Genomic DNA, 18,417 nt, shown 5'->3' on the forward strand with positions numbered 1-18,417 from the left:
TTTAATGGAATTTATTCACTGTTGTTGGGCCCACCTCACGCGGTGTGGGTCCCACCAAATTCTCTTTGGTAAAATTTCATTTTCCAACAATCCCCCACGTGAATGAAATTGGCAGAAACCGACTTGGAAGACAAAGCTGACACGAGAGAGAGTACAACGAAAAAATCCCGCATAGGATAGGTAGCTTTTGGCCTTGAACCTTCCCTTATGAAGACCTATCGGATTTACTGGCTGACCAGTGAACATGATGTCTTGAACTGTTCTACCGTTTGTGTAAACCGAGACAACAGGCCTCACACGGAACTTCTCCAAACATAGTTTAGTTCTCACTGTTGGGTTCATTTTGGCCATGACACCCCTTCCTAGTTCTGCAAGTATTCTCGAGAATTTTGCCTTCCTAAATTCTCACAGAAGCGGCCCCACTTCATACTCACATACGTGACGTTCTTATAAAGGGTATCCTGCTATACCCCGCCTGGCATTCCAGCGCATAAGAGTCATTAAAAGCAACGCTTAACCTATTTCCATTTTGCAGGTATCACTGTTTCGCATTATAAGAATGAGCAGGAGAGCATGTCTCAACAGTGATCGTTCTCCGTTACTCGCAAGTAGGTTGTCCCATTGAACCTAGATCTTGGGATCTCTAGTCAGCTAGGTTGGGTTTCCTTCACGGTAACACGAGCGTAGTAGGCTTTAGCCTCATTCCCTTCGATGCTTTCTCAACTAGCTCTTTCTTTAACCTTTTGGTTAGCAGATCCACAATGTTGTCCTTTGACTTCACACAGTCAATAGTAACAATCCCAGTTTGAGAGCAGTTGTCTAATGGTATTGTGTCTACGACAACTTACCATTATACATGTTACATTGTGCCCTTCCTATTGCTAATTTACTATCGCAATGGATGCAAATTGTTGGCACATGTTTCAACCATCTTGGAATATCTTCTAAAACCTGGCTTAGCCATTCTGCCTCTTCAGTTGCCTTGTCTAAAGCAATGAATTCAGATTCCATCATAGACCATGCAACGCACCTCTATTTTGAAGATTTCCAAGAAACAACTGCACCACCAGGTATAAAGACTTATCCACCACCTGTGGATTTAAAGTCTTTTATATCAGATATCCAGTTCGCATCACAATACCCTTCTAATATTGCTGGATATCTAGCGTAGTGCAGTCCCAAATCATGAGTATACCTCAAGTAGCGTAATACTCTCACTATCGCCTTCCGATGGTCATCCCCCGGATTACTCGTGTATCTACGGATTACTCATGTATCTACTCAGTCTGCTAATTGAATAGGCCATGTCGGGCTTTGTACAACTCATCAAGTACATCAAACTCCCAATTATCCGAGAATACTCCAATTGGGATTCTCCTTCCCCCACATTCTTGGATAAGTGGAAATTCACATCCACAATAGTACTCCTTGCTATCAGACTTGCTGAACTTCTCAAGAATCTTATCAACATAATAAGACTAAGACAGTGCAAGTCCATCAGATGTTCTAATGATTTTAACACCTAGTATTACATCTGCAAAGCCCATATTTTTCATGTTAAACTTCGAGTTCAACATCTTCTTGGTAGGTTTGATAATCTTATCATTACTACCAACAATGAGCATGTCATCAACGTAGCGACACAAGATGACGTACCCTTCATCTGTGTTTCTGACATATACACATTTGTCACACTCGTTGATCGTGAAACCAGTGGACATCATAGCATTGTCAAATTTCTCATGCTATTGTTTTGGTGCTTGTTTTAGACCATACAAAGATCTAACAAGTCTGTACACTTTCCTTTTTTGACCTGGTGTGGAAAAACCCTCGGGTTGTTCCATATAGATTTCCTCATCTAAATTACCATTCAGGAAAGTTGTCTTCACATCCATTTGATGTATCTCAAGATTTCGCAAAACTGTTATTGCAATTATCATTCAAAATGGATGTAATCCTGGTGACAAGAGAATAAGTATCAAAATAGTCTAGGCCTTGTCTATATCCTTTAATAACAAGCCTAGTTTTATACTTATCTATTGATCCATCTGCATTCATCTTCTTCTAGAAGATCCACTTGTAGCTCAAAAGCACTACTGCTTGGAGGAAGATCCACCAATTCTCACGTATGATTTTGCAGAATGAAATCAATTTCACACTTAATAGCCTTTTTCCACAAAAGACCATCAGGAGAGCTCATAGCTTCCTTGAATGTCTGAGGCTCACTTTCTAACAGATACGTTAGGAAGTCTGGACCAAAGAATGTTTGATGTTCTAGCCCGTTTGCTATGTCTTGGCTTAACATCACATTCTTTCTCTTGGTCTTGACTGCTTTCACATGCAGTCTCCAAAGTTTGCTTAACGGAACTCGACTCTTCTATGGATCTTTATGGAAATGTCTGTTCAAAAAACGTCGCATTCCTAGATTCCAAGATGGTGTTCTTGTGAATATCCAGTATCTCAGATTCATACACAAGAAATCGATAGGCAGTACTGTTATGTGCGTAACCAATAAACACACAATCAACAGTCCTTGGCCCTATCTTCTCCTTTTTAGGTGGAGGTACAACTACCTTTGCAAGACACCCCCACATTCGAAGGTAATTGTAAATCACACATGTGGATTAAATCCAATGGTTCAATACTTCTTTCAACTCATTGATAAGAAGTCTTTGTCACTTGGACCCTCACAAGGCAATCACTTGCCTATCCTGCTCATTCCCTAAATGAGAGGAACTTGTTCCCGCAGGAACCACTGCTGGCGCACCAAATAGTTATGGTCGAACCACTTAGGGAAATACTAACACTAGTATTCCCTTATTTAGACATATTTCCGAAAACACTAGACCCAACAGAGCCGAGTGTATTAATTGTCTACACCGAACAGATCAAACATAAGATCGAGGCCGAGCAGTGTCAAGACCGAAGCCAAGTAGACTAGATCAGAGACCAAGTGATCCAATGATCTGAAGCCGAGTTGCGCACGACTAGCCATGGCAAAAGCCGAACAATTCACCAATAATCCGTGATCGAGTCGCGCACGACTCATCAAGGCCGAAGCCAAATGTTTGACCACAAAGTCAATCCGAGGTTGAGTCATGCATGACTGACCGAGGCCATGGCCCAACAATTTATCACAAACTGATTCGAGGCTCAGTCGCGCACAACCGACCAAGGCCGAAGCCTAATAGTCTTTCCCTTAGCAAACGCCGAGCAATCCTTCCAATGACCACCCATAAGGAGCAAAATTACCATGCTCCAAAAAGCTATGGCCCATTATTTTGCATAAACAATCTAGACACCTTCCTGTGGAAACAATCAGAGAACACTTCCACCAAAACAAGTTAAGTCCACAATGTACAAAAGGAACCAACAATGATCTCATTCGGTATAAAATGCTCTTTTCCTAGAAAACATGAGACATTGGCAAATAATCGCAACTGATATGAGACGATAGCATAACAGTCGTGTCATTGATTAGATTCCCTCATGGCTCATGGTTTGTATACTAGCTCGCCCGCAATATAGATACTTGATATTGCCAAACTGTTGCTTTCCTGTTAGAACACTAACCACCGATCAAGACATTGGTTATTAGAGTTGGAAAACCCAGTGGAATATAGACAAAGTATTTTGCGCCAAGTAATGACAAACAAGACGGTAGAGCAAAATGAATTAGCAAAACACATAAGCCAATTCCTAACCACTGCACTGTCTTAAGGAAACAAAGTGTAATTAACTCACGTCTTCCAAAATCACACAATCCTAGAAAACACCTGTTTATCTTTCAAAACAAGTTTTGTTTTCCTTTTTTCCTTTACTGCAATTACTACACTAAATTGCGTGAGTAAACAACCCAAATAAGTACTGTCTTTGAGTTACACAAAACCGAGTAAATTCATTTAGCAAATACCTTTTTACTAATCCGAGAGTTACAAATTTTGACAAGTCAAATACTGATAAATGTAATTACAACCCACAGTGATTTTATATCTCAAAATCCAACCTGTCGACTTCCACGTTCGGGAAAAAACAATCTGGTTTGTAACCGTTCAAAGCCAAAGAATGTTTTATCCAATAATAGCCAAAAAATAATTAGCAACTCAAAGCTAATACAGTAAAGAAGGTAAAACCGATATACCCAAAACTCGTTTTCCTTTTCCTGGAAGCCAAACACACCACAACGTAAAAGTAATGTGCTAGTTTCTCAGATTAATATGAACGGCACGACCACTTTTGCAAACTATTTCAAAACAATATATGACAAAACGTCGATTAACGAACAAGTCAGTAGAGTTTTAATAGGCAAAACAATTAACCAGTCCCTCCACTGATATAATACCCACACCGAAACCGGAAAGCAATGCTAATCAATACTATCTTCTATTCAGATTATGCAGATAATCTCACTAGTATACCAAACACAACCTGTTATGCAATCACTAGTATACTAAACACAACCTGTTATGCAAGTAATAGCAAACTTATCATGAACGAGGAATCCTAGAATAGGACAGTAGAAAGCCCAACAGCCACATTACTTAGCAAAACCAGTTTCTAACGTAACATGTTAATGCAATTCATAATTAGTATATGCTACTGCTTTAGAAAACTACAAACTACCGAGCAAAGATCATGCAACACTGATCTAGAAATAGCACATCAAGAAAATGAGTTTTCCCCCTTTCCCAAATTCCTTTAAGCAAAACAATTTGTTTCTCAAACAATCAGTGGAGTACGATTTTTCCAGAACAAGAAAACCATTTTGCTTTCCATAAACCTGTTTCTGCAAACTGTTTTCCATTAAAAGAGTTTTGTCTTAAGATGGTAGGAAAATAGTGCGGAAAAACAGTAATCGATTTTACTAATTTCTGAAAATTTACAATTGAACAGAATATTAAATGAATTGGAATTACAGAATATGAAACATAAACATAAACTGTAAGTAGGGAACAAGAATTTGCAAACCGAGACCCGTTTTGTAAACGGTGCCCTTAAGACAAATTCGCCGCCTCACCGGTGCTGGAGGTTGTGTCGGTGTTTGTCTCCCAGGGTTGACTCGGTTCCCACTCAGCCGCCGGAGCACCGCCGTAGACTGCCCGTCAAACTAACTTGTGTCTGTACTCTCTCTCTCTCTCTAGAAAGGAAGAACAATATTGCAAATGAAGAGCTCTCGAATTTTTTTTTTTTTTGGTGTATTGAAACAAAAGAGCCGAACTCCTTTATATAATCGATGAGGAGCTTTCTCATTGAATACCAGAATTCAACAGGGGGAGTTGCCCATTCAATAGGGCCAATTCAATATTCATATTGAATATAGGGAATTGAATACAGGGAATTCAATTTTTAGAGAAAAACTGCTACAGCCATTAATCCAGCAATTGATTTCATAATCAAATCGTGGGTTTTATTTTAGGCATTCTACCCAGTATTAATCAGTTGTACACAACTGATTCTGTAACTGAACCATCCAAACGCGAATAGTTCGGACCCAATAAAGCACAATCATTAATTCCAAACCAATCTAGACTAGACCATAGACCACAGACCGAATCTTGAGCTCCGGCCCCGGCCCTGATCTAATTTAGGTGTTTGGTGACGGTACACACGCACATCATTTGGCTTTTTCAATTCCCATAATGAGACAATTTCTCATTCATCTTTAATGGAATTTATTCACTGTTGTTGGGCCCACCTCACGCTGTGTGGGTCCCACCAAATTCTCTTTGGTAAAATTCCATTTTTCAACATTCTGTATTTTTGTTATGCAACTCTGTCATAGATAGAGCTATTTTTTTTTTTTTTTGACATCTTCCCTGGTGTTGTTTTTTGGTTCCCTTTCATAATTTTCGGTTTTGCAGGCAATGGAAATAACATTTGAAAACGAAACTTACTCACTCTTGCATGAGAAAAGGCGGGACTACTTCCGGACGATGAAAAAGATCGTTGTTCTAATTGAAACATTTTGGGACACAAAACGGTCGAATAGGAGAGCAGATAAAACAAGACTTCAACCATAATTGAAACATTTTGGGACACAAAACGGTCAAATAGGAGAGCAGATAAAACAAGACTTCAACCATGGGGTGGCGTAATCCTGAAAAAGGACGGGTTGTTCTAACCGTGTTTGGGTTGGTGCCTCCAGAAATTAAGAAGAAAATTACTGATATGTGCATAAATGTGCCTATTTACGCCCCCAATTTACTTTTGTTATGTCCGTTTATTATATTATTTGAAGTTTGAAGTTTGATATTTGTTTTTTCTTGTTTCAGTTTCCACGGAGCCGTTGGATAACAATCGGAGCTAAATTAAAAATTTTACCGGTGCCAATCGAATTAATTAAAAAAAGAGACCAAGTTTATATTGGATATTTGAAGAAAAGAAGCACCGTATAAAATCGTTAAGCTACTATGGAATTGGACGAGAACTGTCGGCTAGTATAAAAAAAGACAGCAGGGGTTTTGTTTGGGATATCTTTTCCACGCACAAACAGGACGCATAAACAGAAACGGCAGGATCTTCAATGGAGATCTATCCTTGCCCGATCATCTCCTTCTCCATGCGCGGCTAAATCCTTCGGCTGAGAAAACTTTCTCTGAGTAATGTTATTGTTTGGTTTTTAGGGTTTTATTCAACTGTTAATTGCATGACTTTTTGAGATGGTTCATAGATCCTATTAACGAACAGACTTTTTCTATTTATCTATGGTGTTTGTATTTCGGATTTCGAGCACTGTCATACAATAGTTTTCACTTCTCCATGATAGTCTCCGAGATGGGTTATATTGCGTTAGACGGATCGTGCCGTTGATTAAATCCAGTGAAATGATCCGAGCTATGTTGAGATAACATTTACGGTGTACGAATCCTGTTAACTCTCTTGACGATTTTCGATAGGAATTATAAGCCTTAGTGACAGTCTTATTTGTTTTATGTTGAATAATTACCCTAGACTTTATTACGATTATATTGCAAGGAGAAGGTGGAATCGAAACCCTAGTCCTTTCTCACTTTTGTATTCAAAACTTTAATTGCTTTCTAGTTTAGTTTTAGTCAACTCAAATCGAATCACAAATTCAACTTTTATTCTTTGAGTTAAATTAAAAATAAATCAAAAGTACTGCACGTAGCTTTTCACTCTCCGTGGACGATCTCGGACTTGACCACTATTCTTCGAAATATTAGTTAATTTCTTGTTTTATAAATTTATTTTTGGTACAAAAAACGATAGACTAAATTTTGACGTCATTGATGGAGAGTTAAAAACACGATTGCGTATTTTCAATTCATTTTTAGTTTACTTCTTTGTTTTATTTAATTTTTTTTTCTGTAAGACAGTTTCAGAAAACGACAGACCAAACGAGGCCTAAAAAGCCACAGGTAAATTTATTTTTGGTACAAAAAACGATAGACTAAATTTTGACGTCATTGATGGAGAGTTAAAAACACGATTGCGTATTTTCAATTCATTTTTAGTTTACTTCTTTGTTTTATTTAATTTTTTTTTCTGTAAGACAGTTTCAGAAAACGACAGACCAAACGAGGCCTAAAAAGCCACAGGTAAATTTATTTTTGGTACAAAAAACGATAGACTAAATTTTGACGTCATTGATGGAGAGTTAAAAACACGATTGCGTATTTTCAATTCATTTTTAGTTTACTTCTTTGTTTTATTTAATTTTTTTTTCTGTAAGACAGTTTCAGAAAACGACAGACCAAACGAGGCCTAAAAAGCCACAGGTAAATTTATTTTTGGTACAAAAAACGATAGACTAAATTTTGACGTCATTGATGGAGAGTTAAAAACACGATTGCGTATTTTCAATTCATTTTTAGTTTACTTCTTTGTTTTATTTAATTTTTTTTTCTGTAAGACAGTTTCAGAAAACGACAGACCAAACGAGGCCTAAAAAGCCACAGGCTTGAACTTTCTGGGCCTGGCACTGTGGCACATGCACAGATTAGGATTATAAAATGATAACTCGTAATACAATCTAAACACAATATTAAATACAACCTCTTGCATACACTATTATGCGTAGATTTCACATATGTGTGAGATATTATGTAAGTTATTGTATTTGAATTGTTATGTGAGTAACATTGTTGTTGAAATTAAGGATGAAAAGAGTGTTCGGAATCCATAGAAAGGAAAGAAAAAGAAAGAAAATTAAAATAGAAAAAATATTAGAGGAAAAATTTACTATACATTACACTTAAAATTTTTATATTCTTCCCTCTTTTTCTTCCGACCAAATTTTTTTTTTTAATTTTTCTTTCTATGGGTTCAGAGCCTAAAAAGAAAGAAAAAGACTCACCCACTCCACTCATCAGTGGTGGTGGCGTCGGTGGTGGTATCTAAGACAGTCTCAGCTCATACGTAGCCTCCATTAACACGAACAACCTGTCCATTAACCCACTCACCAGCATCGCTAGCCAAGAACCCAACAACAGGAGCCACATCCTTGGACTCACCCAGTCGACTCAGCGGGCACTCATCCACCACCCTCCTCACCATCTCCTCCGTCTTCCCAGCAAAGAACATCTCAGTCGCGATAGGTCCCGGCGCTACGCAGTTGGCAGTGATTCCCGTCCCTTTCAGCTCCTTGGCCAGTATCTTCACCATCGCCTCCACAGCCGCCTTGGATCCCGCGTACGCCCCGTACCCAGGCCTCAGCGCCCCCACCATCGAACTCGACAGGCATATGATCCTACCCCCTCCGCCGCGCTTCAGCCGATTCGAAGCCTCCTTGAAGCACAGGAATGCTCCTCTCGTGTTTACGCCGAAAGTTCGGTCGAATTCCTCGAGGGTGGTGTCGAACAGGGTTGGGTACTTGGGGTCGAGTACTCCGGCAGAGTGAACGAGGATGTGGGGTTGGGAATTGAAGGCGGATTTGGCGGCGTCGAAGAGGGACTTGACTTGGGCGGGGTCGGAGACGTCGGCTTTGACGGTGATGGCACGAGGATTTCCAGCGGAAGAAGAAGAATTGTTAGTATTGATTAGGGAGGCGACGAGGTCGGCTTCGGATGAGTTGGAGGAGAAGTTGATGACGATTTTGGCGCCGAGGGATGCGAGGTGGAGGGAGATTGCTCGGCCGATGCCACGAGAGCCGCCGGTGACGATTGCTACGCGGTCTTGGAGTGGTAAGAGGAGGGATTGGGTAATTGGCTGCGGCTGCGGGGCGGGGGCGGCGATTGATGCGGCCATATTGGAATGGAATGGAATTGAAGGATAAGAAGATGGGATAAGATGAGGAATTGAAATGATCAGCCGAAATGATTTCCTTAATATTACTAGTACTAAGTACGTGATGACGGGGATGGGGATGGGGATGGGGATGAGTGAGTACTAAAATACCGGAGAAATGTTTTATGCGATTTTTCGAATTTTCTTTAATATCACTTATTAAAATTAACTAAACAAGATTCATATTACTTAAAAAACATTCCGGATTTAAAAATATAACTAATTTCTAATTTTTTATGGGACTGAAATAATAAAAATGTCCAACTTTTTGGGACGTAGGGTATATGTGACATTCTTAAGCCAATAAGAATATTCCACCAACCAAAAAAAGAAATTATTTTTTAAATTTATTTTTGAAATTAAGGGTATAATATTGTGAAAGAATGGCATGTCTCGTAAAATAAAAAATAAGTATTTAATAAATAAAAATCTTAGCAGAATGGAGTCTGAACACTCTCAAGATAGATTGCAAAGAGGTTGATGTTTCGATGATCGACCAACAATAAGAATAGAAGTTGGACGTAAATTGATAATCGAGATAGTTGGTTCAATAGTTATGTAATTGCAGTTAAGTGAAGTGAGGTTGTGGATTGAAGTCTTATTGATAGTAAGTTGATATCGTTATTGATGAGTTGAGAAGGAACCGGGAGACCCTGCCAAGCAGGGGTGCTTGGCAGGGGTGCCGAGCGTATCTCGGTCATTCAAAAGTGTTTTGGACAGTTCAGAAGCAAAGGTACCGAATGGATTTAAAAAAAAAAAAAAGAAAAAGGAAAAGATGTTTTGATCCGGGCCGTCGATTTTGAGATGAACGACTAGATTGACCGTTTGACACCCGCTCGGCAGAGGTGCCGCTAGACAGGGTCCCCGGGTCTGTTGAGAAGAGGGTTGGAATCTTTGGATAATAATTCTAGTAAACCGCACGGTGAAAAAGAGATGGGAAGCAATCCAAGGTGAATTTAAACAAAATGGGAACCTTTATAAATTTCACAAGCAAAATGATTGGAATAGTAAAAAGGCAAGGCAACTTTAAAAAGCAAAAAGGAACGACTGTTTAAAAATCACTCTTACTAACAGTGGATTTGGTCTCTCTCTCTTTTTTCTTTTTTTTTTTTCTTTTTTTGGAGACAGTCGGTATTCTTTTACATTTAGGTGTTTTTTTTCATGTTTTTTTTGTTAGTTTTTCGTTTCAATGAAAGGAAATAAAAGTGTAAAACAAATATAGTTCAAAGTCTTAAAAAAAATCATATAGGACTAAAGTTATCAATCTTGTATTGAACAATGTACTGTTTTTGATGGTATGAAACATATCGGTATCGGTATGTTCTGATGTACCATTTTGGATTTAGCATTATATGATAGTATATATGTTGAAACAATTCTTAATAGCCTTACATATTTTTCTATTCAGAAAATTAAAATCTGATACACCAAAAGGAGCCTTCTTTGTATACCGAGGCACGTCTCCTCTACTTCTCTCTGTGTTGCTTGCTTGCTTCTTCTGATGAAATGCAGTAGTGGGTTTCAAGCCACTAAATCTCCGGCGTTCGATCTCCGTGAACAACCACCAATTTTGTTGATGAAAACTCAAAATTTATTTGCTCTTCTGTTTCTCTACTTCTATTTATCACTATAGAACAAAACGCACATGCATCATGGTTTACAATTACATCTTTTTCAGGTGTTTCCAAGCTTAGGGACAGAAATCGTTGAGTGACCGAAATGCGCCGGAACAGCCCGGAAAAAGGTGGGAAAGGGTGGTATGTTTGCCGAGACAGAACATAGCGAAGGGTGTCCCGCGCGTTTTCTTGTCGGTAGGATACGAGATTAATAACATTATATAGGACAGCGGCACAGCACTAAAAAAACACTAATTAAAAGACAGTGAAAATGTATTATTCATTTTGTTTTGCCTTTGGTGAATTTTTTGAAACTTTTTGTCATAAATCTTTTACTTTTTAGATATGCGAAAATCTTACAAACCTTTGCTCAATGTCGATATTGATATCCCGAGAGTTGACTAGGTAGTCAAGGCCTATGCATTACAAGATTTACTGCCACTTAAGTCACACGTTCAAAACTCATTAAATGGTACGTATTAGCTCGATCTTGTGTGTCAGTTTGTACATAGTTTTGTCGTAAACTTAGTTGAGTCCTTATTAGTGGACAGTAGAATTAATATCAAGGTATTAGTAGAGTTGCAGACAACTGACTTATAAGAAATTTCTTGAAGCCATAGATAAATATTACAGTACCGAACAATAAAGATAGCCAAATTCCATGAAAGAGAAAAGTGAACAGTCTAGATATAACTCAGACAAAGCTAGCCGATTGTATTTGGTGTGTCTAGTAGCAAAATGAAAAGCAAAGAATATGGCAGTTGGTCAAACCGGATAGTCAATGCACCTGAAATCCATTCACCGAGGTGAGGGAATTAATACAAATTCCGATTTTTAACTGGGGATAAGTAAAGATATTACTTTTAACGGACTTCAGACTTCTACCGGCCTTCACACTGAAAGACGAGGCAAAACAAAAGAAAGAAAAACCAAATAAGGAAGAAAAACCAAGGCATGCATAGCAAAACGGAAATTCTAAATAAAAAATCCATCATTGGCCCGAATGATCGATCTGGCCATTTATCCACTCCCCGGCATCACCAGCCAAGAATCCAACAATCCCAGATATATCATCTGGCTTACCAAGCCGACCTAGCGGGCAGGCATCCGCTACTCCCTTCACCATTTCCTCTGTCTTGCCCGAAAAGAACATCTCCGTAGCCACTGGACCTGGTGCAACACAATTGGCAGTGATACCTGATCCCTTCAACTCCTTAGCCACAATCTTGGTCATGGTCTCCACGGCCGCCTTTGAGGCTGCATAACCCGCGTGCCCAGGTAGCAGGCTACCCACAAGTGGTGATGTTATCATAATGATTCTTCCTTCACCTCCATGTGTCAACCGGTTTGTTGCCTCTCGACAACACAGGAACGCCCCTTTGGCGTTAACATTCAGCATCATGTCCCAGTCTGCCACTGTTGTATTGGCTACGGTTGGGTACTTTGGGTTTAACACCCCTGCACAGTTCACAAGGATGTGAGCTTGGCACCCAAACTCTTCCTCTGCCCGATCAAAGAGCGTTTTGACCTGATCTGGGTTCGACACATCGGCTCGGACTGCTATTGCCACAGGACGAGAAGAATTGACCGCGGAGTTGAGCTCGGATACTAAGAGGTCAGCTTGGTTGGAGTTTGAAGCATAATTGATGGAGTAACAACTTTGGCACCGAGGGATTGAAGATGGACCGTAATGGCACGGCCAATACCACGAGAGCCACCAGTTACTATTGCCACCCGGCTGGCAAGTGGAAGGGAAGGGGATGGTTTTTCCATGGTGGTTTCCGTTTCCCCGGCTATGGTCGAGATTTCTGGGTCTGGTGGCGATCCAGTGTCCTGATGTATTAATATACCACTGGAGCAAGAGGTCGGAAAGAATCTTGAGAGAAATTGATGACATGGCGGTTTTTTTTTTTTTTGTTGATCAGATGACATGGCGGTTTGATGGGCTCAACTTCAGCCTTAAAATGCATTTTACTGTTGAAAGTACCAAACGTCATCCCTTACGTGGGAAGGGGTAGAAGCAGACAAGGCATCCCTTACACATCTTTTTATCCACGGTTTAATTATTTATTTTCTTCAAATTAATTGTATTGTACCACGTCGTTATTTATTATTAATTGAAACCACTATTTTAACACGTATTACGATGTAATTGATTTTAAAAAAATAAATATTTATACCGACGGTGTAAAAAATTTATTCTTTTTTATCATTCGACCAGAGATGCTACGGTACCAGAAAAAAACTAATTCACAAGCTCCGGAAAAAGTCACGTGGCCACACTTACGATGTGACGTGAGACCTATATAGGTGTGACGTGGAGTTTTTGAGTTATTATTATTATTATTATTATTATTTTTTGGTACCGTAGCATTTCTGTTAGTCATCCCTTACGTTGGAAGGGGCAGAATCAGATGAGTCATTGTAAGATCTTAGGGTCACTTTTTAACAGGAAAAGTCAAGATTGGGTTGGAGAAACGTCCAGGTGGTCAGGTGGGTTAATATATTGAAAGACACATGAAAGACTTGCACTTTGTTTGGTTGACGTTTAGAAAGTTATTTTTAAGAATTGAGTGATAATAAATAGAGAGAGATAGAGGGAAAAATTTATTAAAAATTGTGCCGAAAATAAAAATTACTCTCAAAATGGTAAATCAAACGGAGTGCATCTCCTATACCACTTTATTATTTGTGGTAAAGGGCCGATACGTTATCTTTAGGTAACAAACAGTTTGATTGCAGAATATATTCAACTTTGCTCAATGGAAAGAAGTACAGTAGATAAGAAGAAGAAGAAAAGAGTGCAATACGATGACATGAGATGAAACAACAAGAAGGAAAGAGTGCAATACTAAGGTTAGTCTGATGGTAAATACTAAAGATTTGTGCTTCACGAGTTTTCTCAAATTACAGGTTCCAATCATAGACAGTTCATAAGTGGCTTTATCCTGATTTTAATTGATACCCTTGCCAGTGGGTGATATGATTGATTCTTGAAAATTAGTCGAGATATATATAAATTGATTTAGACAAGCTGAGTTAGGAAGGAAAAAAAAAAAAAACTTGAAAGTGTGATAAATTACCAGAAATGAGAGGCATACTGTACACTCATATTCATAATTTAAACCAACAAAATATGTACTAGCCAATACTACAAATATACATAACTAATGAACCGAAAAATATGCGTACCGTATACCAAAAACACTCCTAACAGACACAAAATATGCGTACCATTCTCCACAACACCATTTGTCTAATAGTAATTCATAGGCACACCCCTTTTCTTTAATAACCAAAAACATGCGTACCATACTCCTACACAATATGTTAATTAATCTCCTAAATTACCAAGCAGCTGGCAAAGAAAGAGAAAGGTGAATTTTTTTGAAAGAGGTGAATTTAACACACACAAAGCTGAGAGCTAGTAACAAAAATAAATAAATAAGTTAGGTGATAATTGCACTTGGCCGGTCAAACTGGATATTCCGACAACTGAAATTCATTTCCTGAGAGGAGCAACGCTCCGTTCCGAAAAGAAAAATAAGTATTTATTTTTTAAGAAGGTAATTTTAAGCTCAAAAATTATGTGCTTGCGCAAATTATTTTCCTATCAATATGGATCTTGTTGGATAGATCTCATTGAGATCTTTAATAGGGTGCAAAAAAAATTGAAAAATTATTTTTCATTTATATTATTTTTGAGTTTGAAAATATGAAATAAATATTTATTTTTTAAGAAAGTGTTCTGGAACGGAGTCTAAATCAATACAAATTCAATTATTTTAGGATTACACCAAAAACACACACCCATATACAAACTCATACGCAAATATATAGGTGTGTACATGGGAGTGTGTTTTGGGTGTGGATGTAGAATTACTCTTTAAAATTAACTCTATCTAAACTGACTTTACATTTTCCCCACGCACTCTTCACACTGACGAACAAGAATGGAAAACATAGTACTAAAAGAAAACAAAAAAAAAAAAGAAAAAAGAACGAGAAGCAATTAAGAAGACAATTCTGCTATGAGTAGAGACACTGGTAGGGATTCTGGTAGAGACAAATCTAATTAATTACACTTTATACCTTCAATTTTAAACTATTATGGTTTTAGTTCTAATTCTGGAATGGTCTTGCTCTGTGATATTGGAGTTTTGCTTCTGCTAGCTGGTTTTCTAATTCTCTAAGCTTATCCTGTTCTTTTCTTATAAATCTGGTAAGTGTGGTACTATATCTAGGTCTGTGAATATATATGGGCGTCTTTAAAAGTGTACCTATTAAAAAATTCTGGAAATGTATTTCCTCTTGTAATCTATGAATATGAATTAAGACAAGTTCTTTCTTGTTCATATATGTAAAGGGTTTGTGATCAAATATTTGTAAATCCTACTCGGTACTTACCACCACATGATCCAGATTAACTGTTTAAAACAACTTGAATACTGTTAAAATCATATATCGTATTACCCATTGATTAATCTTTCTTTTCATTATCATTTTCTCCTTATGTGTTAAAAAATTTTGTTTAGAGAAATTTCTTATTTTCCTTCTTAACCTACCTCCGAATACTACTCCCTCAACGCCACCTTTGGCTAAACGGGTACAAGACTCAAGAAGGCTTTACGGTTTAAAGGCCTGAAGTCATCACTCCTTTAAAATTTTAAAATTTTAAGGTATCATGATATGAAAACTGGATTAAAATTCTTTGGGTAATACAAGCATATGGTTTATACAGTATACATTTTGTTTATAATCATGGGGGTGTTCCCTTTCGGGAGTCCCTAAAGAACAATAGAGAACTGAAGAGAGACTTACAATATTATTGCAAACTGCTGATTACAAAGACTCAATTGCTGAAGATTGACTCGACCAATTGCAACAAATGCTTTAGATAGCAATCGTTCAAGTGTTTAGGAGAGTCGTATCTACAAACGAAAGACTTGACTCTATTTATAGACCATCCTAAAGTTACATGACTGGCAACCTAATAAAAGGAAGTGATCCGGTTTTCCAAAGAGAATAGTAGATGCCGCGTGAACTCTGGCCCGCATCATCACATCTTTCAACTTTCTTTTTGAAAAAGAAGACCGTCCTTCTATTATTACAAAGACTAATGACCGAAAGTAGCTGAACTGTTTATGTCTGGTTTGGTGAAAAGTAGTTGAAACAGTAAAAGCTGTTTGGAGAGTGGTTGAAATAGTGAAAGTAATCCTTTGCTTTCGGCAAATGCTTTCAAATTTCATAAAGTATCGACCCATGTGATGACGAGATTGCTGTCAGTCAGTCATGGTGGATACCTTTCTTCTTATCCTTCCATAGTGTTGTTGAGATTATGAATGGCTTCATCATCGAAATCATAATCTTCTTCTTCTTCTTTTTCAGATGGAATGGATGGATCATCTTTTGCTATCATGGTTCTTTGCTGATCTTTCTGCTCTAAGTAATACCTGACTAAATTATCATGTCCTGTTTCAAAATGAAATTTTAGTTCTGGAATGTGATCATTGGACCTAATTTTTTGAAATAGGTCTTCACATATTAATGGTGCCTTTCCGTAGTCATATAGACTGTCATAATGAAATCCTTCCGCTATGGAGAAGGCAATAGCATGTCTGATCTGTTTCCTTATGGAATTTGTTTCGCAAATCCATGGGGCGTCATTATCGCAATGATAAATGCGTCTGAGGATTGTATTGGCTGGATTGGTATTGATGTGGATGTTGTGGTAAGCGGGAATGAGCTGCCCAGTAGACGTCCATTCTGGAAGTTTGGATTCCACTACCGCTTCTACTGCTGTACCCTGTTCTGCCATGGAATTAAGAACACAAGCTGCAATCTTTCTTCCAAATCTGTTAGTGTCTTCTGGGTCATGGAATATAATTTGTTGAATATATCCATAATCCAAAAGAGTTGCTTCTGTAATTTCTACCATTTTATCTTTGAAATTAAGATAAAAGGGTTTGAAATTCTTCATGTCTATGTTGGCCATGGGAATACTGTAAATGAGTTGACAAGTACAGGTCATCCGTTCTAAAGGTATTTGAATGCAGGTTGGTTTGATTTCTGGGCATGGAACAACATCTTTTTCTTGTAAATAAAGGGTTTTCCAGGAAATAGTGAGACCCGGAATGCATCCTTCATTCTGGTTGATTTTGATTAGTTCTGAGAATAAGAATTCCTGGAAATGAACTCTATCTTGTCTGGCTAAATGCTGAATATGGTTGATAACATCTGGAGGGAATTTTGAAAGAAAAGTAAATGCTTTTGGTTGCAAAAGCTCAATTGGATCATATTCCTTACTCCACTCACTCTTTTCTTCATCCTCCAGTGGGGAAGACTGCTTTCTCACTTTTACCAGTGGGGTAAAAGGGCTTCTAATCTTCTTGAGTTCCTTTTCTGATTCTAACAACTTCTTTTTGAGAGTTGTTATTTCTTCTTCAAGCCTTCGCTGATTGTTGATTAACTGTTGATTGGCTTGCTCAAAATCTTGGTTTCTTTTATTTAAAAGTTTAAAATTTTTAGTCATTGTTTCGCAATGACTACAAAATCTTATTTGCTGAGCAAGTGGCTGGTTAGAAGGTGGTTGATTGAAAACCTGGTTATTTTCAAAACCTGCAGTCTCAAGGGCCGCTTGGGTATTTAACCTTCTAGAAGACTCTGAAACGTAAAAATTATTTCCAATGGCGCGATTTGCCCATTGATTTGCTTCTGCAAAAGTATGAAAACCTTTCCATGTTGAGGAAGGGATTCCATCTACCTGTTTTAAAACTTCTGGCCAATAGGAATAAATTCCTGGAACACGGCCTATAGCTACGCAATAAAATGAAAATCTTTTTGTTGGGTTTGACCCATTTTGTTGATTAAAGAAAATGTTTAAAGCGTTTAGACAACCTAAAAATCTAGGAACATCTTTGTGAGAGTCCCAGAGATTATCTAAAAGACACTTCTGTTCCTCACTGATATTGTGGATGAGGTACCTGAATTTAGATCTGGATTGTTCAGGGAAAACTCTGAGAGTTATACTCCCAAAGGTTAAAAACTTCTGATCTGTTCTGGTTGAACTGATTATGTTGCTGGAAGACGCCATCTGAAAGATCAGAAATATTAGTCCTTATTTCTCTGGATAAGTAATCTGCTAAAGTGTTTTCTTTCCCTTTAATATGTTCAAATTCTACTGTGTATCCATTACCTGTTATTATATCTACAAAGTTAAGCCATCTACGAGTACTAATCTTTTTCTCATTGAGAAGCTTATGAAATTTAACAATTGCTTCACAATCTGTTCTGACTGTAAAAGGTTTGAATAGCCATAACTTGAAGCTATTAATGGCGTTAATAACTCCTAATATTTCACAATCTATGCTGGCTAAGTTTCCTTTTTCTTTATATTTTCCACTGGAATACCTACAAATTTTTTCTGTAGATTTTGCTGAGTATTTAGTAGATTTACTGAGGAGTATTGCTCCCCATCCTTTTTCACTTGCATCTACTTCTATTACTATGTAATCAGATTCTAATGGTAAATCTAGTTCTGGTAGATTTCTACAGA

The 18,417-nt window shown here is 37.9% G+C and overlaps 1 protein-coding gene and 1 pseudogene across 1 annotated transcript; both read right to left on the reverse strand.

Moving 5' to 3' along the window:
• Window positions 1–8,051: 8,051 nt before the first annotated feature.
• On the reverse strand, window positions 8,052–9,307 carry LOC131319295 (NADPH-dependent aldehyde reductase-like protein, chloroplastic). Its single transcript, XM_058349483.1, has one exon. It carries the CDS (start codon window positions 9,205–9,207, stop codon window positions 8,374–8,376), a length of 834 nt encoding a protein of 277 aa, XP_058205466.1. The 5' UTR covers window positions 9,208–9,307; the 3' UTR covers window positions 8,052–8,373.
• Window positions 9,308–11,491: 2,184 nt separating this feature from the next.
• LOC131319296 (NADPH-dependent aldehyde reductase-like protein, chloroplastic) lies at window positions 11,492–12,680 on the reverse strand (annotated as a pseudogene).
• Between the last annotated feature and the right edge of the window lie 5,737 nt (window positions 12,681–18,417).

The sequence above is a fragment of the Rhododendron vialii genome, chromosome 3a (assembly GCF_030253575.1).
Source record: "Rhododendron vialii isolate Sample 1 chromosome 3a, ASM3025357v1".
Lineage (NCBI taxonomy): Eukaryota > Viridiplantae > Streptophyta > Magnoliopsida > Ericales > Ericaceae > Rhododendron > Rhododendron vialii.

Coding starts and splice junctions, on each gene's coding strand:
- LOC131319295 (XM_058349483.1), bottom strand. CDS start 9,207: ATGGCCGCATCAATCGCCGCCCCCGCCCCGCAGCCGCAGCCAATTACC.